This window comes from Oncorhynchus mykiss, chromosome 25 (assembly GCF_057628025.1).
Source record: "Oncorhynchus mykiss isolate SJ-2025 chromosome 25, ASM5762802v1, whole genome shotgun sequence".
In the NCBI taxonomy this organism is placed as follows: Eukaryota; Metazoa; Chordata; class Actinopteri; order Salmoniformes; family Salmonidae; genus Oncorhynchus; species Oncorhynchus mykiss.
The window spans coordinates 82,067,754-82,093,708 of record NC_143046.1 but is presented as its reverse complement, the minus strand read 5'-3'; the positions used below and the strand labels follow the sequence as shown (position 1 = coordinate 82,093,708).

The window sequence follows — 25,955 nt, the reverse complement described above, 5'->3', positions numbered from 1 at the left end:
GTGTTACAGACTCGGACAGGGAGAGGTTGAAAATGTCAGTGAAGACACTTGCCAGTTGATCAGCGCATGCTCACAGTACACGTCCTAGTAATCCGTCTGGCCCTGCGGCCTTGTGAATGTTGACCTGTTTAGAGGTCTTAATTACATCGGCTGCGGAGAGCGTGATCACACAGTCTTCCGGAACAGCTGGTGCTCTCATGCAATTTTTAGTGTTATTTTCCTCGAAGCGAGCACAGAAGTAGTTTAGCTCATCTGGTAGGCTCGTGTCACTGGGCAGCTCTCGGCTGTGCTTCCCTTTGTAGTCTGTGATGGTTTGCAAGCCCTGCCACATCCGACGAGCATCAGAGCAGGTGTAGTTTGATCTTTGTCCTGTAATGACGCTTTGCCTGTTTGATGGTTCGTCGGAGGGCATAGCGGGATTTATTATAAGCTTCCAGGTTAAAGTCCCGCTCCTTGAAAGTAGCCTTTAGCTCAGTGCGGATGTTGCCTGTAATCCGTGGCTTCTGGTTGGGGTATATACGTACAGTCACTGTGGGGATGATGTCATCGATGCACTTGTTAATGAAGCCAATGACTGATGTGGTGTACTCCTCAAAGCCATCGGAGGAATCCCGGAACATATTCCAGTCTGTGCTAACAAAATATTCCTCTAGCTTAACATCTGCTTCATCTTCAACATCTTCAACTTTTTATTGATCGAGTCACTGGTGCTTCCTGCTTAAATTTTTGCTTGTAAGCAGGAATCAGGGGGATAGAATAATGGTCAGATTTGCCGAATGGAGGGTGAGGTAGAGCTTTCTATGCGTCTCTTTGTGTGGGGTAAAGGTGGTCCAGTTTTATTCCCCTCTGGTTGCACATTTAACATGCTGATAGAAATTTGGTAAAATGGATTTAAGTTTCCCTGCATTAAAAGTCCCTGGCCACTAGGAGCTCCTCCTCTGGGTGAGCGTTTTCCTGTTTGCTTATGGTGGAATACAGCTCATTGAGTGCGGTCTTCGTGACAGCATAAGTCTGTAGTGGTATGTAGACAGCTACGAAATATACAGATAAACTCTCTAGGTAGATAGTGTGGTCTACAGCTTATCATGAGATACTCTACCTCAGGCGAGCAAAACGTACAGACTTCCTTAGATATTGTGCACCAGCTGTTATTTACAAAAATAAATAGTCCGCCGCCCCTTGTCTTATCAGAAACTGCTGTTCTATCTTGCCGACACAGCGTACACAAGTTCTTTAAATATTCAAAAAGTGTTTTGTTTAATTTTGTTGAGACAATTTCATTGGCTAAATTAAGTTAGAACTTTGTATTTATCATTAGTTTATCAAGTCAAATGTATTTATATAGCCCTTCGTACATCAGCTGATATCTCGGTGCTGTACAGAAACCTAGCCTAAAACCCAGCAAGCAATGCAGGTGTAGAAGCACGGTGGCAAGGAAAAACTCCCTAGAAAGGCCAAAACCTAGGAAGAAACCTAGAGGAACCAGGCTATTAGGGGTGGCCAGTCCTCTTCTGGCTGTGCCGGTTGGAGATTATAACAGAACATGGCCAAGATGTTCAAATTTTCATAAATGACCAGCATGGTCAAATAATAATAATTACAGTAGTTGTCGAGGGTGCAGCAAGTCAGCACCTCAGGAGTAAATGTAATTTGGCTTTTCATAGCCGATCATTACCCCTCTACCACTCCTGCTGTCTCTAGAGAGTTGAAAACAGCATGTTTGGGACAGGTAGCACGTCCGGTGAACAGGTCAGGATTCCATAGCCCCAGGCAGAACAGTTGAAACTGGAGCAGGAGCACGGCCAGGTGGACATGAGGCATGGTCCTAGGGCTCAGGTCATCCGAGAGAGAGAAAGAAAGAGAGAATTAGAGAGAGCATACTTAAATTCACACAGGACACCGGATAAGACAGGATAAGTACTCCAGATAAAACAAACTGACCTTAGCCCCCCGACACATAAACTACTGCAGCATAAATACTGGAGGCTGAGACAGGAGGGGTCAGGAGACACTGTGGCCCCATCCGATGATACCCCCGGACAGGGCCAAACAGGAAGGATATAACCCCGCCCACTTTGCCAAAGCACAGCCCCTACACCACAAGAGGGATATCTTCAACCACCAACTTACCATCCTGGGACGAGGCCGAGTATAGCCCACAAAGATCTACGCCACGGCACAACCCAAGGGGGGCCGCCAACCCAGACAGGAAGATCACGTCAGTAACTCAACCCACTCAAGTGACGCATCCCTCCTAGGGACGTCATGAAAGAGCACCAGTAAGCCAGTGACTCAGCCCTTGTAATAGGGTTAGAGGCAGAGAGTCCCAGTGGAAAGAGGGGAACCGGCCAGGCAGAGACAGCAAGGGCGGTTCGTTGCTCCAGAGCCTTTCCGTTCACCTTCACACTCCTGGGCCAGACTACACTCAATCATATGACCCACTGAAGAAATTAGTCTTCAGTAAAGACTTAAAGGTTGAGACCGAGTTTGCGTCTCTCACATGGGTAGGCAGACCATTCCATAAAAATTGAGCTCTATAGGAGAAAGCCCTGCCTCCAGTTGTTTGCTTAGAAGTTCTAGGGACAATTAGGAGGTCTACGTCTTGTGACTGTAGCGTACGTGTAGGTATGTACGGCAGGACCAAATCAGAGAGATAGGTAGGAGCATGCCCATGTAATACTTTGTAGGTTAGCAGTAAAACCTTGAAATCAGCCCTTGCCTTAACAGGAAGTCAGTGTAGGGAGGCTAGCACTGGAGTAAAATGATCACATTGTTGGGTTCTAGTCAGGATTCTAGCAGCCGTATTTAGCACTAACTGAAGTTTATTTAGTGCTTTATCCAGGTAGCCGGAAAGTAGAGCATTGCAGTAGTCTAACCTAGAAGTAACAAAAGCATGGATACATTTTTCTGCATCATTTTTGGACAGAAAGTTTCTGATTTTTGCAATGTTACGTAGATGGAAAAAAGCTGTTCTTGAAACAGTCTTGATATGTTCGTCAAAAGAGAGATCAGGGTCCAGAGTGACACCGAGGTCCTTCAGTTTTATTTGAGACAACTGTACAAACATTAAGATTCATTGTCAGATTCAACAGAATATCTATTTGTTTCTTGGGACCTAGAACAAGCATCTCTGTTTTGTCTGAGTTTAAAAGTAGAAAGTTGGCAGCCATCCACTTCCTTATTTCTGAAACACAGACTTCTAGCGAGGGCAATTTTGGGGCTTCACCATTATTCATTGAAATGTACAGCTGTGTGTCATCCGCATAGCAGTGAAAGTTAACATTATGTTTTTGAATGACATCTGATTTGATTTACAGTTGATTTGTCAGAGGACAAACCATTCACAGAGACAAACTGATATCTTTCCGACAGATAAGATCTAAACCAGGCCAGAACTTGTCCGTGTAGATCAATTTGGGTTTCCAATCTCTCCAAAAGAATGTGGTGATCGATGGTATCAAAAGTAGCTCTAAGGTCTAGGAGCACGAGGACAGATGCAGAGCCTCGGTCTGATGCCATTAAAAGGTCATTTACCACCTTCACAAGTGCAGTCTCAGTGCTATGATGAGGTCTAAAACCAGACTGAAGCATTTCGTATACATTGCTTGTCTTCAGGAAGGCAGTGAGTTGATGCGCAACAGCCTTTTCTAAAATTTTTGAGAGGAATGGAAGATTTGAAATAAGGCCGATAGTTTTTTATATTTTTTGGGTTTGGCTTTTTCAAGAGAAGCTTTATTACTGCCACTTTTAGTGAGTTTGGTACACATCCGGTGGATAGAGAGCCGTTTATTATGTTCAACATAGGAGGGCCAAGCACAGGAAGCAGCTCTTTCAGTAGTTTAGTTGGAATAGGGTCCAGTATGCAGCTTGAAGGTTTAGAGGCCATGATTATTTTCATCATTGTGTCAAGAGATATAGTACTAAAACACTTGAGTGTCTCTCTTGAACCTAGGTCCTGGTAGAGTTGTGCAGACTCAGGACAACTGAGCTTTGAAGGAATACTCAGATTTAAAGAGGAGTCTGTAATTTGCTTTCTAAGAATCATGATCTTTTCCTCAAAGAAGTTCATGAATTTATTACTGCTGAAGTGAAAGCCATCCTCACTTGGGGAATGATGCTTTTTAGTTAGCTTTGCAACAGAATCAAAAATAAATTTCGGATTGTTCTTATTTTCCTCAATTAAGTTGGAAAAATAGGATGATCGAGCAGCAGTGAGGGCTCTTCGATACTGCACGGTACTGTGTTTCCAAGCTAGTCGGAAGACTTCCATTTTGGTGTGGCGCCATTTCCGTTCCAATTTTCTGGAAGCTTGCTTCAGAGCTTGGGTATTTTCTGTATACCAGGGTGCTAGTTTCTTATGAGAAATGTTTTTAGTTTTTAGGGGTGCAACTGCATCTAGGGTATTGCGCAAGGTTAAATTGAGTTCCTCAGTTAGGTGGTTAACTGATTTTTGTCCTCTGACGTCCTTGGGTAGGCAGAGGGAGTCTGGAAGGGCATCAAGGAATCTTTGTGTTGTCTGTGAATTTATAGCACAACTTTTGATGCTCCTTGGTTGGGGTCTGAGCAGATTATTTGTTGCAATTGCAAACGTAATAAAATGGTGGTCCGATAGTCCAGGATTATGAGGAAAAACATTAAGATCCACAACATTTATTCCATGGGACAAAACTAGGTCCAGAGTATGACTGTGACACTGCCACAACCCACTGAGTCGATGATGGCTCCGAAAGCCTTTTGCAGTGGGTCTGTGGACTTTTCCATGTGAATATTAAAGTCACCAAAAATGAGAATATTATCTGCTATGACTACAAGGTCCGATAGGAATTCAGGGAACTCAATGAGGAACGCTGAATATGGCTCAGGAGGCCTGTAAACAGTAGCTATAAAAAGTGATTGAGTAGGCTGCATAGATTTCATGACTAGAAGCTCAAAAGACGAAAGCGTAATTTTTTTTCTGTAAATTGAAATTTGCTATCGTAAATGTTAGCAACACCTTCGCCTTTGCGGGATGCAGGCGGGATATGGTACTAGTGTAACCAGGAGGTGAGGCCTCATTTAACACAGTAAATTCATCAGGCTTAAGCCATGTTTCAGTCAGGCCAATCACATCAAGATCATGATCAGTGGTTAGTTCATTGACTATAACTGCCTTTGAAGTAAGGGATCTAACATTAAGTAGCCCTATTTTGAGATGTGAGGTATCACGATCTCTTTCAATAATGGCAGGAATGGAGGAGGTCTTTATCCTAGTGAGATTGCTAAGGTGAACACCGCCATGTTTAGTTTTGCCCAACCTTGGTCGAGGCACAGACACTGTCTCAATGGGGATAGCTGAGCTGACTACACTGACTGTGCTAGTGGCAGACTCCACTAAGCTGGCAGGCTGGCTAACAGCCTGTTGCCTGGCCTGCACCCTATTTCATTGTGGAGCTAGAGGACTTAGAGCCCTGTCTATGTTGGTAGATAAGATGAGAGCACCCCTCCAGCTAGGATGGAGTCCGTCACTCCTCAGCAGGCCAGGCTTGGTCCTGTTTGTGGGTGAGTCCCAGAAAGAGGGCCAATTATCTACAAATTCTATCTTTTGGGAGGGGCAGAAAACAGTTTTCAACCAGCGATTGAGTTGTGAGACTGCTGTAGAGCTCATCACTCCCCCTAACTGGGAGGGGGCCAGAGATAATTACTCGATGCCGACTTATCTTTCTAGCTGATTTACACGCAGAAGCTATGTTGCGCTTGGTGACCTCTGACTGTTTCATCCTAACATCGTTGGTGCCGATGTGGATAACAATATCTGTATACTCTCTACACTCGCCAGTTTTAGCTTTAGCCTGCACCATCTTCAGATTAGCCTTAACGTCGGTAGCCCTGCCCCCTGGTAAACAGTGTATGATCGCTGGATGATTAGTTTTAAGTCTAATACTGCGGTTAATGGAGTCGCCAATGACTAGGGTTTTCAATTTGTCACAGTTAATGGTGGGAAGCTTCGACGTCTCAGACCCCGTAACGGGAGGAGTAGAGACAAGAGAAGGCTCGGCCTCAGACTCCGACTCGCTGCTTAATGGGGAAAACCGGTTGAAAGTTTCTGTCGGCTGAATGAGCGACACCGATTGAGCATTCCTACAGCATTTCCCTCCAGAAGCCATAAGAAAGTTGTCCGGCTGCGGGGACCGTGCAACAATTGTTTTGTTTCATTATTTTATTTTCTTTGGCCAAATGAAGTTCCAAATGTAATGTTTGCCGCAATATAATATAATTACCGCTAGGTCTATCTGGCTACTATAGGGCTACTTGCACTCAAACCATGAAGAGGAAAAACCAAAGATACAAAACGTAATTTAATGCTGCAATATAATAACCTGTTCACATTTCCCTATAAACTATGACTTGACTTACTTTTTGATATTTCCCTAATAAAGTTAACATTTTGTGAATGTTTGATATTGTATGGCTATTAGTAGGCTTACAAGTAGATACTGCAGCTCTATGAAGGCAGTGTGCAATGGTGCGCCAACTGACTCCAACAGGTGTAAAAGAATGGTTTAGGCCAGGGCTATTCAACTGTAGTCCTGGGTTATTCAACTATAGCCCCTGCTATATTGTGAATCGAGAGTTACCTGTAACAGAACACAGTGGGTGTTCTTTAATGGAAGCCTCTCCAAAATTATCCAGGTAGTCAGGCATTTCCCAGGACAGCAGTCTAGGCCCCTTACTTTTTTCAATCTTTATCAATGACCTGCCACTGGCTCTGTAAAATAGGTATCAATGACCTGCCACTGGGTCTGTAAAGCAGGTATCAATGACCTGCCACTGGCTCTGTAAAGCAGGTATCAATGACCTGCCACTGGCTCTGTAAAGCAGGTATCAATGACCTGCCACTGGCTCTGTAAAGCATGTTTGTCTATGCATGCTTATGTGTCTGTGTGCCTTGGCAGCAGCTAATGGGGATATATAGTACATACAAATATTCTTACTTGGGGCCAGATGTAAAATAAAAAAATAAAAATAAGGTTAAATACAAGGGGGCATGACATTTTCCACATGTGATTATTCTTCGGAAGAACTGTATAAATAAAAAGCAATGCACACACACCAATATATCACTTTTCTTAAAATGTAAATGTTGCTAAAAGTAATTAGGAAAGAAGTGGAGGGCGCTCAACCAATGTGAGTCGAGGTGCAACCCCAAAAATGTGATGATCATTGAAAAGTGAAAAACCTCAACGCTCACTTTTTTTTATTTAAACAAATATTAAAAGCTTCTTATTAAAAGTAATTTTAAAATCATCTGAAATCTGAGCATCTCAATAAATAATACAAAGATATGTCAAGTCAGGTAATGCCAAATTCCAGTCTGAAGGAAGTACGCATTTAATTTCCCTCAGTCATTAGGTGCATTTATTTTGTCACAATCCTTTCTAAAAAAGTCCTTGTGAGCATCAGAGAGGATAATGGAGAGAGTCGTAGCTTTCAGGAATGGGGTCATAATATTTTGTAGCTTAAAAACCGTTCAAACACGAGCTAAATTCGTATGAAGAAAAAATAATCAACGTAGGTGTTAAAAACCGTCAGAAACCACACTAAAGACAACCACAATAGTGGATTCTGTCCGGGATTTGTTTGCAGGTCTTTTGTTAATGTTCAGAATTAATCAAATGGCCAGTCTACCCTAATAAACGGGCCGGATCTAGCTCGCAGTTGAATGGCCCTGGTTTAGGCCTACCGGAGTTACTCCTTTAATCTAACAATATGATGCTTATCTTTATAAAAAAATATTCTTATCGAAAATGTTTGAATTAGTCTCCTTCTATATGCCCATATCTGTAGGGCAGTAGTAGCCTCTTTGATAAAGAAATGGGAACATGGTGCCGGCATATCTCTGTTTCCTTTGGTCTCTCTAGGGCTAAGCCTAAGCTTCTCTCCTTTTTTATATATATTTTTTATTAAATGGTTTTATTGAATGTTTAAATCATACAATATACTTGCAGTGAAGCCGCTCAACAACTACATCACGTTAGTCATCTAACGGACTCCCATCCAGAGGGACACACAGAAGCTACCAGGTTCAACGCCCCACTCAAGGGCACGTTGACAGATCCCCCTATACAAGGGCAAAAAACGGGGACCTGAACCAGGGATCCATCAGCCACCGGCCCAAGCTCCCAACCGCCAGCCCTCTAAGATCCCCACCACAGTACCCCATGAGCTGACCCTCAAACATCCGAGCCCCCCCCCCCCAGGAAAAAAATGAATAATAGTAATAATTTAAAAAATATATATTCCATTCCCCACCCCCAAGAGCCCCCCCCTATGCACCAACAAAATGAACGCAAAGAGAGAAAAAAAGAGAAGACAAATGAAAACAGAAAACAACAATGCAAAAACACAACAAAGACATCAAGGACAACAAAAATCATAACAGCAAGGCCAAATGAATATGTTTGAGTGTATGTATGGCACTATTTACCTGTGTGTGTGTCCGTGTATGTGCATGTGTGCATTTGAATGAGAGTGTGTGTATATGCATGTGTACTAGAGGTCGACCGACTATGATTTTTCAACGCCGATACCGATTATTGGAAGACCAAAACAGCCAATACCGATTAATCGGCCGATTTTATAAAAAATAAATAATAATAAATAAAAAAAATATTGATAAAAAAAGAAAATAATAATATATATAAAAAAAATATTTATTTATTTATTTATTTGTAATAATGACAATTACAACAATACTGAATGAACACTTATTTTAAGTTAATATAATAATACATCAATAAAAATCAATTTATCCTCAAATAAATAATGAAACATGTTCAATTTGGTTTAAATAATGCAAAAACAAAGCGTTGGAGAAGTAAAAGTGCAACATGTGCCATGTAAAAAAGCTAACATTTGAGTTCCTTGCTCAGAACATGAGAACATATGAAAGTTGGTGGTTCCTTTTAACATGAGACTTCAATATTCAATATTCCAAGGTAAGAGGTTTTAGGTTGTAGTTGTAGTATTAATAGGACTATTTCTCTCTATATCATTTGTATTTCATATACCTTTGACTATTGGATGTTCTTATAGGCAATTTAGTATTGCCAGTGTAACAGTATAGCTTCCGTCCCTCTCCTCGCCCCTACCTGGGCTCGAACCAGGAACACAACAGCCAGACTCGAAGCTGCGTTACCCATCACTCCACAAAAGCCGTGGCCCTTGCAGAGCAAGGGGAATAACTACTCCATGTCTCAGAGCGAGTGACGTTTGAAATGCTATTAGCGCACACCCAGCTAACTAGCTAGCCATTTCACATCGGATACACCAGCCATTAGGCTGATAGACTTGAAGTCATAAACAGCGCTGTGCTTGAAAAGAGCTGCTGGATAAATTCACAAAACTGCTGTTAGAATGAATGCTTACGAGCCTGCTGCTGCCTACCATCGCTCAGTCAGACTGCTCTATCAAATCATAGACTTAATTATAACATAATAACACACAGAAATACGAGCCTCAGGTCATTTAATATGGTCGAATCTGGAAACAATCATTTCGAAAACAAAACGTTTATTATTTCAGTGAAATACGGAACCGTTCAGTATTTTATCTAACGGGTGGCATCCCTAAGTCTAAATATTCTTCTTACATTGCACAACCTTCAATGTTATGTTATAATTACGTAAAATTCTGGCAAATTAGTTTGCAGAGAGCCAGGCGGCCCAAACTGTTGCATATACCATATACATATAAGTGACACAATTTCACCTGGTTAATATTGCCTGCCAACCTGGATTTCTTTTAGCTAAATATGCAGATTTGGTTAGGTACAGTCGTCCAACGATTGTGCTTTTTTCGCAAATGCGCTTTTGTTAAATCATCCCCCAGCGTTGCATCGATTATATGCAACGCAGGACACGCTAGATAAACGAGTAATATCAATAACTAATGATTATGATTGATTGATTGATTGTTTTTTGATTGTTTTTTATAAGATAAGTTTAATGCTAGCTAGCAACTTACCTTGTCTTCTACTGCATTCTCGTAACAGGCAGACTCCTCGTGGAGTGCAATGAGAGGCAGGTGGTTAGAGCGTTGGACTAGTTCACTTTAAGGTTGCAAGATTGGATCCCCCGAGCTGACAAAGTGAAAATCTGTCGTTCTGCCCCTGAACAAGGCAGCTCGGTGCTGTCTGTCTACAGCTCCACTTTCAGCCAGGAGAGATTTACATGCATATTATTAATATTAGCTCTCGGTGTACATCCAAGGGCCAGCCGTGCTGACCTGTTCTGAGCCAATTGCAATTTTCTTACGTCCTTTTTTGTGGCACCTGACCACACGACTGAACAGTAGTCAAGGTGCGACAAAACTAGGGCCTGTAGGACCTGCCTTGTTGATAGTGTTGTTAACTTCTTAGGGCTGAAATCCCGTTAACGGGATCGATATGATAACAGCCAGTGAAAGTGCAGGGCGCCAAATTCAAAACATCAAAAATCTCATAATTAAAATTCCTCAAACATACATGTATTTTATACAATTTTAAAGGTTATCTTGTTGTTAATCCCACCACAGTGTCCGATTTCAAATATGCTTTACAGCAAAAGCACCACAAACTATTATGTTAGGTCACCACCAAACGACAATAAACACAGCCATTTTTTCCAGCCAAAGATAGCAGTCACAAAAAGCACAAATAGAGATACAATTAATCACTAACCTTTGATAATCTTCATCAGATGACACTCGTAGGACTTCATGTTACACAATACATGTACATTTTGTTTGATAAAGTTCATATTTATAAAAATATGAGTTTACATTGGCGCGTTACATTCACTAGTTCCAAAAACATCCAGTGATTTTGCATAGCTACATCATTCAACAGAAATACTCATCATAAATGTAGATGATAACAAGTTATACACATGGAATTATAGATATACCTCTCCTTAATGCAACCAATGTGTCTGATTTCAAAAAAACTTTACGGAATAAGCAAACCATGCAATAATCTGAGACGGCGCTCAGAAAAATAGTCACAATAGCCGCCATGTTGGCGTGAACAAAAAAAAAGAAATTACATGATAAATATTCCCTTACCTTTGATGATCTTCATCAGAAAGCACTCCAGGAATCCCAGGTCCACAATAAATGTTTGTTTTGTTCGATAGTGTCCGTTATTTATGTCCAAATACCTCCTTTTGTTAGCGTGTTTGGTATACATATCCAAACGCTCATTCTGGTCAGCGTTACGTCAGACAAAAACTTCAAAAAGTTATATTACAGGTCGAAGAAACATATCAAACTAAGTACAGAATCAATCATTAGGATGTTTTTAACATATAGCTTCAATAAAGTTCCAACCGGAGTATTCCTTTGTGTCTTGATGAGCAATGGAACGGAAGTGGATACCATGAGGAATGCACGTGATCAGAAAATGGCTAACTGCCAGTCACCTGATAGATTCTGCTCTCATTCAGTCCCACAACACAGTAGAAGTCTCATTCAAATTTCTATTGACGGTTGACATCTAGTGGAAGCCCTAGGAAGTGCAACATCATTAATATCTCAATGGGATTTCAATGGGAACTGTGGTGAATACATACCAAGCTCAGATTTCTCACTTCCTGTTTTGATTTCTCCTCAGGATTTTGCCTGCCATATGATTTATGTTATACTCACAGACATCATTTAAACAGTTTTAGTGTTTTCTATCCAATACTAATAATAATATGCATATATTAGCAACTGAGACTGAGGAGAAGGCCGTTTACTTTGGGCAACTTATTCATCCAAGCTACTCAATACTGCCCCCCAGCCATAAGAAGTTAATTAACTTCTTGTGACTCTCAAACCCGGGTCCGGGAGCGTAATCATCGCTTGACACTAATTAGCATAACGCAACGGACATAAATCTTCCTAGAAAATCTTCCTATTCATGAAAATCACAAGTGAAATATATTGGAACACAGCTTAGACTTTTGTTAATCACCCAGTCATCTAAGATTTTCAAAATATGCTTTACAGCCAACGCTAGACAAGCATTTGTGTAAGTTTATCATAGACTAGCATAGCATTATGCCTTGCTAGCAGCAGGCAACCTTGTCACGAAAATCAGAAAAGCAATCAAATTAAATCGTTTACCTTTGATGAACTTCGAATGTTTTCACTCACGAGACTCCCAGGTAGATAGCCAAAGTTCATTTTTTCCCCAAATATTATTTTTGTAGGCGAAATAGCTCCGTTTGTTCTTCACGTTTGGCTGAGAAATCGCCCGGAAATTGCGGTCAAATTCCAAATTAGCTCCATAATATCGACAGAAACATGGCAAACGTTGTTTATAATCAATCATCAAGGTGTTTTTCTAATATCTATTCGATAATATATCCGTCGGGACAATTCGTTTTTCAGTAGGACCGATTGGAGTAATGGCTACCTCTGTATTTTACGTGAGAATCTCTCTCGGAGCCACCATGTGACCACTTACGCAATGTAGCCGCCTACAGCTATTCTTCAACATAAATGCATAAAACTACGTCACAATGCTGTAGACACCTTGGGGAATACGTAGAAAGCGTAAGCTCGTTGATGGCACATTCACAGCTCAATAGGGACTCATTGGAACGCAGCGCTTTCAAAACCTGGGGCACTTCCGGATTGGATTTTTCTCAGGCTTTCGCCTGCAACATCAGTTCTGTTATACTCACAGACAATATCTTTACAGTTTTGGAAACGTTAGAGTGTTTTCTATCCAAAGATGTCAATTATATGCATAATCTAGCATTTTGTCCTGACAAAATATCCAGTTTTCTTTTCAAAAATGAAAATACTGCCTCCTAGTACCAACAGGTTAAGAAGGCAGAGCATGCTTTATTATAAACAGACTTCTCCCCATCTTAGCTACTACTGCGTCAATATGTTTTGACCATGACAATTTACAATCTAGTGTTACTCTAAGCAGTTTAGTCATCTCAACTTGCTCAATTTCCACATTATTTATTACAAGATTTAGTTGAGGTTTAGTGAGTATTTTGTTCCAAATACAATGCTTTTATTTTCAGAAATATTTAAGGCTAACTTATTCCTTGCCACCCACTCTGAAACTAACTGCACCTCTTTGTTAAGTGTTGCAGTCATTTCAGTCGCAGTAGTAGCTGACGTGTATAGTGTTGAGTCATCCGCATATATAGAAACTCTGGCTTTACTCAGTCAGTGGTATGTCGTTTAGTAAAAATTTTAAAAGGCAAGGGGCCTCAACAGCTACCCTGGGGAATTCCTGATTATATTTGATTACATTTGATAGGCTTCCATTAAAGAACACCCTCTGTGTTCTGTTAGACAAGTAACTCTTTATCCACATTATTGCAGGGGGTGTAAAGCAATAACACATACGTTTTTCCAGCAGCAGACTATGATCAGTAATGTCAAAAGCTCCACTGAAGTCTAAGTCTAGCCCCCACAATCATTTTATCATACATTTCTCTCAGCCAATCATCAGTAATTTGTGTAAATGCTGTTCTTGTTGAGTGTCCTTCCCTATAAGCATGCTGAAATTCTGTTGTAAGTTTGTTTACTCTAAAATAGCATTGTATCTGGTCTCAATTTTTTCCCCAGAAGTTTACTAAGGGTTGGTAACAGGCTGACTGGTTGGCTATTTGAGCTAGTAAAGGGGTTTTTACTATTCTTGGGTAGCGGAATGACTTTAACTTCCCTCCAGGCCTGAGGGCACACACTCTCTAGTAGGCTTAAATTGAAGATGTGTCAAATAGGAGTGGCAATATTGTCTGCTATTATCGTCAGTAATTTTCCATCTAGCTTGTCAAACCCTGGTGGCTTGTCATTGTTGGTAGAGAACAATTTTTTCACCTCTTCCACACTGACTTTACAGAATTCAAAAGTACAATTCTTGTCTTTCATAATTTGGTCCGATATACTTGGATGTGTAGTGTCAGCGTTTGTTGCTGGCATGTCATCCCTAAGTTTGCTTATCTTGCCAATGAAAAAGTCATTAAAGTAGTTTGCAATATCAGTGGGCTTTGTGATGAATGAGCCATCTGATTCAATAAATGAAGGCGCCGCGTTGTCTTTTCGCCCCCAAAATTTCATTTAAGGTGCCCAAAGCTTTTTACTATCATTCTTTATATAATTTATTTTTGTTTGATTAGTGTAGTTTCTTTACTTTTTATTTAGTTTAGTCACATGATTACTTAATTTGCAGTATGTTTGCAAATCAGTTGGGCTGCCAGACTTAATTGCCATACCATTTGCCTCATCCCTCTCAACCATGCAATTTTTCAATTCCTCATCAATCCAAGGGGATTTTAGTTTTTACAGTCATTTTATTAATGGGTGCAGCTTAATAGTAACTGGAATAAGTGGTTTCATAAATGTGTCAATTGCACTGTCTGGTTGCTCCTCATTACACACCACAGACCAGCAAATATTCTAAACATCATCAACATATGAATCAATACAAAATTTATTGTATGACTTCTTATACACTACGTTAGGCCCAGCCTTTGAATCTTTGGTTTTCCTAGATATGGCTATTGTGATCACTACATCCTATGGATTTTTATACTGCTTTAAGGCAAATATCTGCAGCGTTAGTAAAAATGCATGTTGATGATTTCATTCCTGTGCTGTTTGTAACTAACCAAGTAGGTTGACTGACAACCTGATCCAGGTTGCAGGCACTGGTTACAGATAGATTTTTTTTTCCTGAGTGGGCAGCTTGATGATAGCCAGTCAGTATTTAAATCACCCATAAAATATACTTTTCTGTTGATATCACATATATTATCAAGCATTTCACACATATTATCCAGATACTGATTGTTAGTACTTGGTGGTCTATAGGAGCTTCCCACAAGAATGGGCTTTAGGTGAGGCAAATGAACCTGTAGCCGTATTACTTCAACAGTATTTAAGATTAGATAGTCTCTAAGCTTTACAGGGATGTGGTTCCGAATATAGACAGCAACACCGTCTCCGTTGGCATTTCTGTCTTTTTGGTAGATGTTATAACCATGTATTGCTACCACTGTATCATCAAAGGTATTATCTAAGTGAGTTTCAGAGATAGTCAGAATATGAATGTTATCTGTTAAAAGTAAGTTATTGACTTAATAGGCCTTGTTTCTTAGGCTACATATGTTAATAAGGGGTATTTGTAGCACTGGTTGCAGAATCTTGTCAATTTTTACAAGTTTTCTATTGAAATTAATTGTGGAATGCTCTTTTATATATTTTGTGATATGAGTACCAAGTATGTCTACTTCACCGTCAGCCCATTTTATTGGTAAACTGCAGGGTAATGTAAAATGTTTTTTTTTTTTTTTAAGATCCAATACCTTATACCAGAAAAGTTATCTAGGTCTTCAATGAGACATTGCAGGAATCTAGCTTGCGGACTTAATATAAAACTTGAGTCAACGGCACACCTTTGTTTTGAAGCCTTGGATTTCTAATCCTCTAATGTTGTTGTTATTTGATCTGATTTTAATAACTAGCATTTTAATGGTCATAACGAATAGATATGGTGACAGGGGACACCCTTGTAGTAGTAGTCAAGACGACTAGCTTGATTAAGTCTCCTCCATGTATATCTCACTAGGTTGTTTTTTTTAGTGTCCAAATATCAGTTTTTTTCTAATGTCCATAATATTTGTGATTTCCTTTAACTTCTCTAGGGTAGGGGGCAGTATTTGGAATTTTGGATGAAAAGCATGCCCAAACTAAACTGCCTTCTACTCGGGCCCAGAAGGTAGTAATATAATTAGTAGATTTGGATAGAAAACACTCTAAAGTTTCCAAAAATGTTAAAATAATGTCTGTGAGTATAACATAACTGATTTGGCAGGTGAAAACCTGAGAAAAATCAATTCAGGAAGTAGGATTTATTTTTTGTGTGTAGTTTTCTATTCAATGCCATTACAGTATCCATAAACTTAGGACTCAATTTGCAGTTCCTATGCCTTCCACTAGATGTCTAAAGTCTTTAGAAATTGTTTCAGGCTTGTATTCTGAAAAATGAGGGAGTAAGACCACTCTGAATGAGTGGACACTGCCGTGTCACAGAGTTTTTTGATGCATGCGACAAGAGAGGGTGCCTTTCTTGTTTACCTTTTATATTGACGACGTTATTGTCTATATTATAGATACTTTAGGCTAAAAACAACCTGAGGATTGAATATAAACATCGTTTGACATGTTTCGTTGAACTTTACAGATACAATTTGGATTTTTTGTTTGCATGTTGTGACTGCGTTTGAGCCTGTGGATTACTGAAGAAAACGCACGAACAAAATTGAGGTTTTCGGATATAAAGAGAGACTTTATCGAACAAAAGGAACATTTATTTAATTAATGAATGTCTTCTGAGTGCAAAAATATGAAGATCATCAAAGGTAAGGGATTAATTTGATCTCTATTTCTGACTTGTGTAACTCTTCTACTTGGCTGGTTACTGTTTGTAATAATTTGTCTGCTGGGCTATGTTCTCAAATAATTGTAAGGTATGCTTTCGCTGTAAAGCATGTTTGAAATCTGACACCGTAGTTGGATTCACAAGAAGTTCATCTTTAAACCTATGTTTAAGTAGTTGTATCTTTTCTGAATTTTTATAATTAGTATTTCTGTATTTGAATTTGGCGCTCTGCAATCTCACTGGATGTTGGCCAGGTGGGAAGCTAGTGTCCCACATACCCTAGAGAGGTTAATAAGGGAACGGTGATGATGGTTTGTAGAGTGATTTCCTTTACGGTCCATTGAGGTACTTAACACTGTGTTATAATCTCCCACCATAATGATTTGATCATTTGTTGCCTGTAAATTAAATAAATTGGTATAAATATTTTCGAAGAGTATGGATCATCCTGATTTGGACCATATAGATTAATGAGCCAAATCTCTTTTTCGTCCACTTTCATATTCAAAAAGATCCACCTTCCTTGCGAATCATTCTTGACACATTTTTTTGTTAATTAATATCATCACACCTTTTTGAGTTCCTTTGTCCATGACAGAAAATTATTTCACCACGCCATTCCTTTCCCCACGCAACTTCATCTAAGGATGTGGATTGAGTTTCCTGGAAACAACTTCATCTAAGGATGTGGATTGAGTTTCCTGGAAACAACTTCATCTAAGGATGTGGATTGAGTTTCCTGGAAACAACTTCATCTAAGGATGTGGATTGAGTTTCCTGGAAACAACTTCATCTAAGGATGTGGATTGAGTTTCCTGGAAACAGTATATGTTATATTCCTTTTCTTTTAGCCGCTGTTAGGTTCTAATTTTCAGAGTAAAAACACAACGGACACTATGAAAGCTTAACCAGGTTTATTCTTCCCAGAGGATCAATACAGCAGCATTTAGACACAAACTTTTTCACACAAGCCCTGATTTTTAACCCTTTCTCCGAGGCTGAGTCTCCTCCTGCACGTCTGAACAGCCAATGCATCTCTGTTGCTAGACAGAACCTTAGTGATATCTATTCTTCCTCACTTCATCTGACCTGACCTCTACACCAAAGTGCTCACTCCTCCCCAACTCAAGGTTGTCATGGTGATTGGTAGCAGACTGTGTCTCTTCCCTCCAATAGGATCCCTGATGGCTAACAATAACAAACCTGACATAATGTAAACGTTATACATTACCCTCTCTTCCTCAGTGACATGAATATTATAATGTAAACAGTATATATATATATGAACACGTATTTATGTCATATTCACAGAACCCAACACCACGTAAAGACTGATCTGTTTCTATAATCTGCTAAAGCGTTACAATTAAAACTGGCTATACTTATTTCACCCCTTACCATAACTAGATACTGTTCTCAGTATAAATTGACCGTAATTATTGCTTGTTAAGTTACTGCCATCAAAGGTCTTATGACAGTCAACATTTGAGATTTTAAATGTCTGATATTCAAGAAACAGGTTCTAGCAATATTTGTTTTATTCCCTTGCCTGTTAGCCAATGTCACAGATGTTATAAAACTGGGTCAAGATATTATGTGTGTAGTAAATCTGAGTAGGTTGATGTGTGTGTGATATTGGATGTGATTTAGTGAGTGTGTATGATGTCTGGATAAGAGTAAGACTATAATGTGTGATGTCCAAGTAAATAATAATCCAGCCAATTTGCATGGTTGAGTGTCTGTGTGCATGGTTGAGTGTCTGTGTGCATGCTTGAATGTCTGTGTGCATGCTTGAGTGTCTGTGTGCATGCTTGAGTGTCTGTGTGCATGCTTGAGTGTCTGTGTGCATGCTTGAGTGTCTGTATGCATGCTTGAGTGTCTGTGTGCATGGTTGAGTGTTTTCCTTTTTATAATTATTTAGAAATATGAATATCGTACAGTGGATGCCTAGGCCTATACAGTAGGTCTATATGCATGCAATACATTGATGCATTTGCACATAAATCTCTAACAGCTGAACCGTGAGGTGGACAATTTCTTTTTTTAGGGAAGTTAAAACAATGGGCTATAAAGTTTTGAATATGCTACACAACAAAAAGCTTCTTTTTTTTTGTAATTTGACATAGCCTAGGCAGTTAAGGACCGGTAACTGTGAATCATTTGGCCAATACCACTCGTTTATTGATGGCGCTGGTAGCACCCAGTCGGAGGTTTCTTTCGCTCTTTCTACTCTCGGATCTGAACGGGGCTCTCGCATCCGAACCGGTACGGGTCTGTTTTTCCACGAGCCTTTTCGGAATGGGTCTGACTCCTCAGGTCCATTCGGAACGGTCTCTATTTATATATATATATATTTTTAAAAAGTTATGTATATTGGGTTGGGTGGAAAGCCATGGATCCATTTCAGAACGGTTCCAACGTTTTGGACCCGTGAAGACCTCTATTTCAGACCTTAATGTCAATCCCTAATAGGCATACTTGTTATGCCCTCCCTCTTTGTCACGGGGCCCTCTTTCTCATATATCAGCCTAGGCCAGGCTTACATACTGCTTTCAGAGTTGTGTTTACTGACATAACACACTTTAACATGATATTTGCAGAACAACTCAATAATGCAGAGTCCTAGTTTCTTTGGGATGAACATTATTTATATAATTTTTTTTAGATCAAGGCCTATTTTATAGACCTGCAGCTGTGTGTATTTGTAAGAATTGGTGATACTTTCTTGTTTGTAAACTAAATATCTCACCATCTTTGTCATCCCACAGCCAACCTGACCGGCCACGTAGAGAGGGTGGGAATTGAGAACTTTGAGCTGCTAAAGGTGCTAGGAACTGGAGGTCAGTGACAGTTCTGAAACCCAATCCAATGATGGGATTGTCATAGATTTAAGAAAGGTACATTCATTTTATCTCTCCCGGGGGCGATGGGTGGGTGGTTTTGTACATTTGAGACCATTCCATTGGTCCTTCTGAAGTACAAACGTCTCCCATCTGGTCCTCCAGTTGAGCTAAAACAACTGCACTGAAAGCTTTTGGCTGCTGAGTTTTAATGTTTTTCTTGCTTCTATGTCAGCCTATGGCAAGGTGTTCCTGGTGCGTAAAGTGAGCGGTCATGATGCAGGTCAACTATACGCCATGAAGGTGTTGAAGAAGGCCACAATCATACAGAAGGCCAAGACAGCAGAACACACACGCACAGAGAGACAGGTTCTGGAGCACATCAGACAGTCACCGTTCCTTGTCACCCTCCACTATGCCTTCCAGACAGACACCAAGCTGCACCTCATACTAGGTCTGGATCTCTCTCTACATTTCTTTCGGTCTTCTCTTCTATTTCTCTCTCTTTTTTACAGAAAGTTGTTATTTTTCAATGAAGACATGCATATGAAATAGGCTACATGAGTAAGAATATCAAGTAGAAGAAACCAAGATTGTTAAGAAAGAAATTCAGTTTCTTTCAGTTTGGCTGGCGGCTAGCCTTAGGCAGCTAGCTCGAGGCGAGGTGGCTAGGCCAAGGCGTGCAGCGGTCTAAGGCACTGCATCTCAATGCTTGAGGAGTCACCTCAGACCCGGGTTCGATCCCAGGCGGTGTCACAGCTGGCCATGACCGGCAGACCCATGAGGGGACACACAATTGGCCCAGCGTCTTTCGGGTTAGGGGAGGGTAACTACCAATTTGATATCACAAAATTAGAGAGAAAAAGGGGTAAGAAAATGTACATATATATACATACATACAGTTGAAGTTGGAAGTTTACATACACATAGGTGGGTGTCATTAAAACTTGTTTTTAAACTGCTCCACAAATGTCTTGTTAACAAACTATAGTTTTGGCAAGTAGTAGTTTTGTGTCATACTTTGTGCATGACACAAGTCATTTTTCCAACAATTGTTTACAGACAGATTATTTCACTTATAATTCACTGTATCACAATTCCAGTGGGTCAGAAGTTTACATACACTAAGTTGACTGTGCCTTTAAACAGCTTGGAAAATTCCAGATTTATGTCATGGCTTTAGAAGCTTCTGATAGGCTAATTGACATCATTTGAGTCAATTGGAAGTGTACCTGTGGTTGTATTTCAAGGCCTACCTTCAAACTCAGTGCCTCCTTGCTTGACATAATGGGAAAATCAAAAGAAATCAGCCAGGGCCTCAGATTTTTTTTTTTTAAGATCTCCAAAAGTCTGGTTCATCCTTGGGAGCAATTTACAAATGCCTGAAGGTACCACGTTCATCTGTACAAACAATAGTATGCAAGTATAAACACCATGGGACCATGCAGCCGTCATACCGCTCAGGATGGAGAAGCATTCTGTCTCCTAGAAATGAACATACTTTGGTGCGAAAAGTGCAAATCAATCCCAGAACAACAGCAAATGTCCTTGTGAAGGATCTGGAGGAAACAGGTACAAAGTATCTATATCCACAGTAAAACGAGTCTTATATCGACATAGCCTGAAAGGCCGCTCAGCAAGGAAGAAGCCACTGCTCCAAAACCGCCATTAAAAAAAGCCAGACTACGGTTTGCAACTGCACATGGGGACAAAGATCATACTTTTTGGAGAAATGTCCTCTGGTCTGATGAAACAAAAATAGAACTGTTTGACCATAATGACCATCGTTATGTTTGGAGGAAAAGGGGGAAGCTTGCAAGCCGAAGAACACCATCCCAACCGTGACAGGCAGCATCATGTTGTGGGGGTGTTTTGCTGATGGAGGGACTGGTGCACTTCACAAAATAGATGGCATCATGAGGTAGGAAAACTGTGGATATATTGAAGCAACATCTTAAGACATCAGTCAGGAAGTAAAGCTTGGTCGCAAATGGGTCTTCCAAATGGACAATGAGCCCAAGCATTCTTCCGAAGTTGTGGCAAAATGGCTAAAGGACAACAAAGTCAAGGTATTGGAGTGGCCATCACAAAGCCCTGACCTCAATCCTATAGAACATTTGTGGGTGGAACTGAAAAAGCGTGTGCGATCAAGGATCCTACAAACCTGACTCCGTTACACCAGCTCTGTCAGGAGGAATGGGCCAAAATTCATCCAACATGTGGGAAGCTTGTGGAAGGCTACCCGAAACGTTTGACCCAAGTTAAACAATTTAAAGGCAATGCTACGAAATACTAATTGAGTGTATGTAAACTTCTGACCCACTGGGAATGTGATGAAGGAAATAAAAGCTGAAATAAATCATTCTCTCTACAATTATTCTGACAATTCACATTCTTAAAATAAAGTGGTGATCCTAACTGACCTAAGACAGGGAATTTTTACCCTGATTAAATGTTTGGAATTGTGAAACTGATTTTAAATGTATTTGGCTAAGGTGTATGTATACTTCCGACTTCAACTGTACATACATATATACAGTTGAAGTCGGAAGTTTACATGAACCTTAGGCAAATACATTTAAACTCAGTTTTTTCCCCCCATGTGCTGTTGCAATCCGTAGTCTGGCTTTTTTATGGCGGTTTTAGAGCAGTTGCTTCTTCCTTGCTGAGCGCCCTTTCAGGTTATCTTGATATATAGGACTTGTTTTACTGTGGATATAGATACTTTGTACCCGTTTCCTCCAGCATCTTCACACGGTCCTTTGCTGTTGTTCTGGGATTGATTTGCACTTTTCTCACCAAGGATGAACCAGACTTTTTTTCTGTGGTCTTGGCTGATTTATTTTGATTTCCCCATGATGTCAAGCAAAGAGACACTGAGTTTGAAGGTAGGCCTTGAAATACATCCACAGGTACACCTCCAATTGCCTCAAATTATGTCAATTAGCCTATCAGAAGGTTTTAAAGCCATGACATCATTTTCTGGAATTTTCCAACCTGTTTAAAGGCACAGTCAACTTAGTGTATGTAAACTTCTGACCCACTGGAATTGTGATACAGGGAAATCTGTCTGTAAACAATTGTTGAAAAAATTACTTTTGTCATGCACGAAGTAGATGTCCTAACTGACTTGCCAAAACTATAGTTTGTTAACAATCACAGACGAAGGGGCTTACACTTCGGCTACTAACTTTGAATTGCCTCAATCATTTTTGTGTTTGCTTAAACAACCGCAAAAACCCTTACCAAAGTCCAAAACAATCAAACATCACAAAATGACGTCATAATATACGTACAAACTCCTCTGAACTGTTTTGGCTGGGAAGCATGTAAACGCCTTTACAGTGAATTGGACTGACCCATTGGACTTTGGATTTATACCTGCTATGTTGAAATAAAATATCCAGCCAGGCAAGACATCCAGGATTGTTCATAGCTGTTTATTTATTATTATGACAGATTATGTGAACGGTGGGGAGCTCTTCACACACCTGGTACAGAGGGTTCGGTTCAAAGAGCAGGAGGTATCTCTGTATAGTGGAGAGATAGTCCTGGCGCTGGAGCACCTACACACGGTGAGTGTCTGTAGATGTTGTCTTTTTTCCGTTTTGGCATTCCTGAGGTACAATAGGTTTGGAATTTTAGCCTATATGCAATTGCAGTAAATGGTGCAGTTTTCTAGAATCATTAATCATCGTGTGTAATCTCAACTGCTATACTTAAAGGGGCCCGTTTCCCGGAAACAGATGAAGCATAGTCCTGGAATAAGAATTTATTTCAATGGAGAGTCTCCATGCAGTTTATTCCAGGACTAGGACTATGTTTAAACCGGCCCTAAAATACTTTTTGGATCGATCTCTGGCTGTTTCTTCTACATTGTTGTCACAGTCAAGCCTTGTAAATTAGCTGACTGTTTCCCAGCTGGGGATAGTCCTGAAGCCAGTCCTCCTGTACCCCCAACGCCAGTCCTCCAGTACCCCCAACGCCAGTCCTCCAGTACCCCCAACGCCAGTCCTCCAGTACCCCCAACTCCAGTCCTCCGGTACCCCCAACGCCAGTCCTCCGGTACCCCCAACGCAAGTCCTCCGGTACCCCCAACGCCAGTCCTCCGGTACCCCCAACGCCAGTCCTCCGGTACCCCCAACGCCAGTCCTCCGGTACCCCCAACGCCAGTCCTCTGGTACCCCCAACGCCAGTCCTCTGGTACCCCCAACGCCAGTCCTCTGGTACCCCCAACGCCAGTCCTCCGGTACCCCCCTTTCCAGTCCACCGGTACCCCCCTCTCCAGTCCACCGGTACCCCCCCTCTCCAGTCCACCGGTACCCCCCCTCTCCAGTCCACCGGTACCCCCCCTCTCCAGTCCACCGGTACCCCCCCTCTCCAGTCCACCGGTACCCCCCTCTCCATTCCACCGTTACCCCCATCTCCAGTCCTCCGTTACCCCCATCTCCAGTCCTCCATTACCCCCATCTCCAGTCCTCCGGTACCCCCATCTCCAGTCCACCGGTACCCCCCCTCTCCAGTCCACCGGTACCCCCCCTCTCCAGTCCACCGGTACCCCCCCTCTCCAGTCCACCGGTACCCCCCCTCTCCAGTCCACCGGTACCCCCTCTCTCCAGTCCACCGGTACCCCCCTCTCCATTCCACCGTTACCCCCATCTCCAGTCCTCCGTTACCCCCATCTCCAGTCCTCCATTACCCCCATCTCCAGTCCTCCGGTACCCCCATCTCCAGTCCTCCGGTACCCCCATCTCCAGTCCTCCGGTACCCCCATCTCCAGTCCTCCGGTACCCCCATCTCCAGTCCTCCGGTACCCCCATCTCCAGTCCTCCGGTACCCCCAACTCCAGTCCTCCGGTACCCCCAACTCCAGTCCTCCGGTACCCCCAACTCCAGTCCTCCAGTACCCCCCTCTCCAGTCCTCCGGTATCCCCACCTCCAGTCCTCCGGTACCCCCAACGCCAGTTCTCCAATACCCCCAACAAAAATGTGAAATGTGTACTGTTGGGGTTACTGGAGGACTGGCGCTGGGGGTACTGGAGGACTGGAGAGGGGGTTACTGGAGTTGGGGGTACCGGAGGACTGGAGTTGGGGGTACCCGAGGACTGGAGATGGGGGTACCGGAGGACTGGAGATGGGGAGGACTGGAGGTAGTGGGTACTGGAGGTAGTGGGTACTGGAGGACTGGAGATGGGGGGGTACTGGAGGACTGGAGATGGGGGGGGGTACCGGAGGACTGGAGATGGGGGGGGGGGGGGGGTACTGGAGGACTGGAGATGGGGGGGGGGGGGGGGGGGGTACCGGAGGACTGGAGATGGGGGGGTACCGGAGGACCGCCGTTGGGGGGTACCGGAGGACTGCCGTTGGGGGTACCGGAGGACTGGGGATGGGGGGGGGTACCGGAGGACTGGAGATGGGGGGGGTACCGGAGGACTGGCGTTGGGGGGTACCGGAGGACTGGAGGACTGGCGTAGGTGGTACTGGAGGACTGGCGTTGGGGGGGTACCGGAGGACTGGCGTTGGGGGGTACTGGAGGACTGCCGTTGGGGGTACTGGAGGACTGGAGGTGGGAAACACTGGTCTACAGAGACATGGACCTAATTTAGAACTGTTGCGTAAAACGTATTAGATTTATAATCCTGACACACGTCAGACATACGCATGGTTCCCGTTTAAACATCAGACCTGTTCATCAGACCTGAACAAGCATTATAACTCTGTCTGAAAAACGCCCATCATTCACCTTTTATGGTGACAATAATACTTTGGAACTGTTGGAATTAGGCCAACACAGTATATCTGAAGGAAATATTAATGGCGAACTTGATCAAATGTCTTTGGAGGTGTTGACAGGTTTTCTTTTGCAGTGACATTTGACAGTTTCTGCAACACAAGAATAATTGCAAATTGTTGTGGTTCTGTCAACCGATTGTTTGAATTCAATAATGTTTTGAATTTACTTTCTCCTGAACCTAAATATGCGGCACCGCCCCAGAATTCTGAAACATTGTCTACTCTGAAAAAGATTTAGACTACAGGAGGCCTACTTACAGTGGTAACCTACACACTTTAATTCACCAGTTAATTTCTACTGCATGTTATAAAGCGTGCTCCATTTCAGATGCATCGAGCGAAAGCGTGTAAATACAATAGCCTATTTAAAAGGCCCAATTAGAGATGGTCATTTGTTTTATGGCTACTTTGGGAATATTGTCTTATCATGGCCAGAAAAGGGACAATGGTTATAATATCTGTATTATATTTATATATTAAATATTGTCTAGGCTACTGGAGAAATTTGACATTACAGTATTCATACGTAGTCTACAAACATCAATGGAAAAGGTGAACAGTCTGAAAAGGTGAGGAAAAACCATCACAGTCAGAAAAGGTGAGGAATTTATTCTGCAATGATCATAGGAGTGAAATGAATCATCGTAAATAGATTTCTAATTCTTTTAGAAAGCAGAGATAGAATAAATAGATTTCTAATTATTTTAGAAAGCAGAGATAGAATAAATCGATTTCTAATTATTTTAGAAAGCAGAGATAGAATAAATCGATTTCTAATTCTTTTAGAAAGCAGAGATAGAATAAATAGATTTCTAATTATTTTAGAAAGCAGAGATAGAATAAATAGATTTTCTCACTAACAGCCAACGATGGAGTCTTGTTATTATATTTAGCTACCTGTTTTTTTGTTATTGT

At 41.5% G+C, this 25,955-nt stretch overlaps 1 protein-coding gene across 2 annotated transcripts in view; it reads left to right on the top strand.

The window, feature by feature from the left end:
• Positions 1–25,955, top strand: part of LOC110504236 (ribosomal protein S6 kinase alpha-5) — a 56,114-nt gene that overhangs the window by 7,358 nt on the left and 22,801 nt on the right. For both annotated transcript variants that reach the window (XR_016492053.1, XM_090221273.1), the window contains exons 2-4: positions 19,177–19,248; positions 19,484–19,702; positions 22,708–22,823. Coding sequence is in view for 1 of the 2 variants with exons in the window: in XM_090221273.1 (XP_090077399.1) it covers positions 19,177–19,248; positions 19,484–19,702; positions 22,708–22,823 (407 nt within the window). In the remaining variant the exon portion in view is untranslated. The remainder of the gene's footprint in view (positions 1–19,176; positions 19,249–19,483; positions 19,703–22,707; positions 22,824–25,955) is intronic.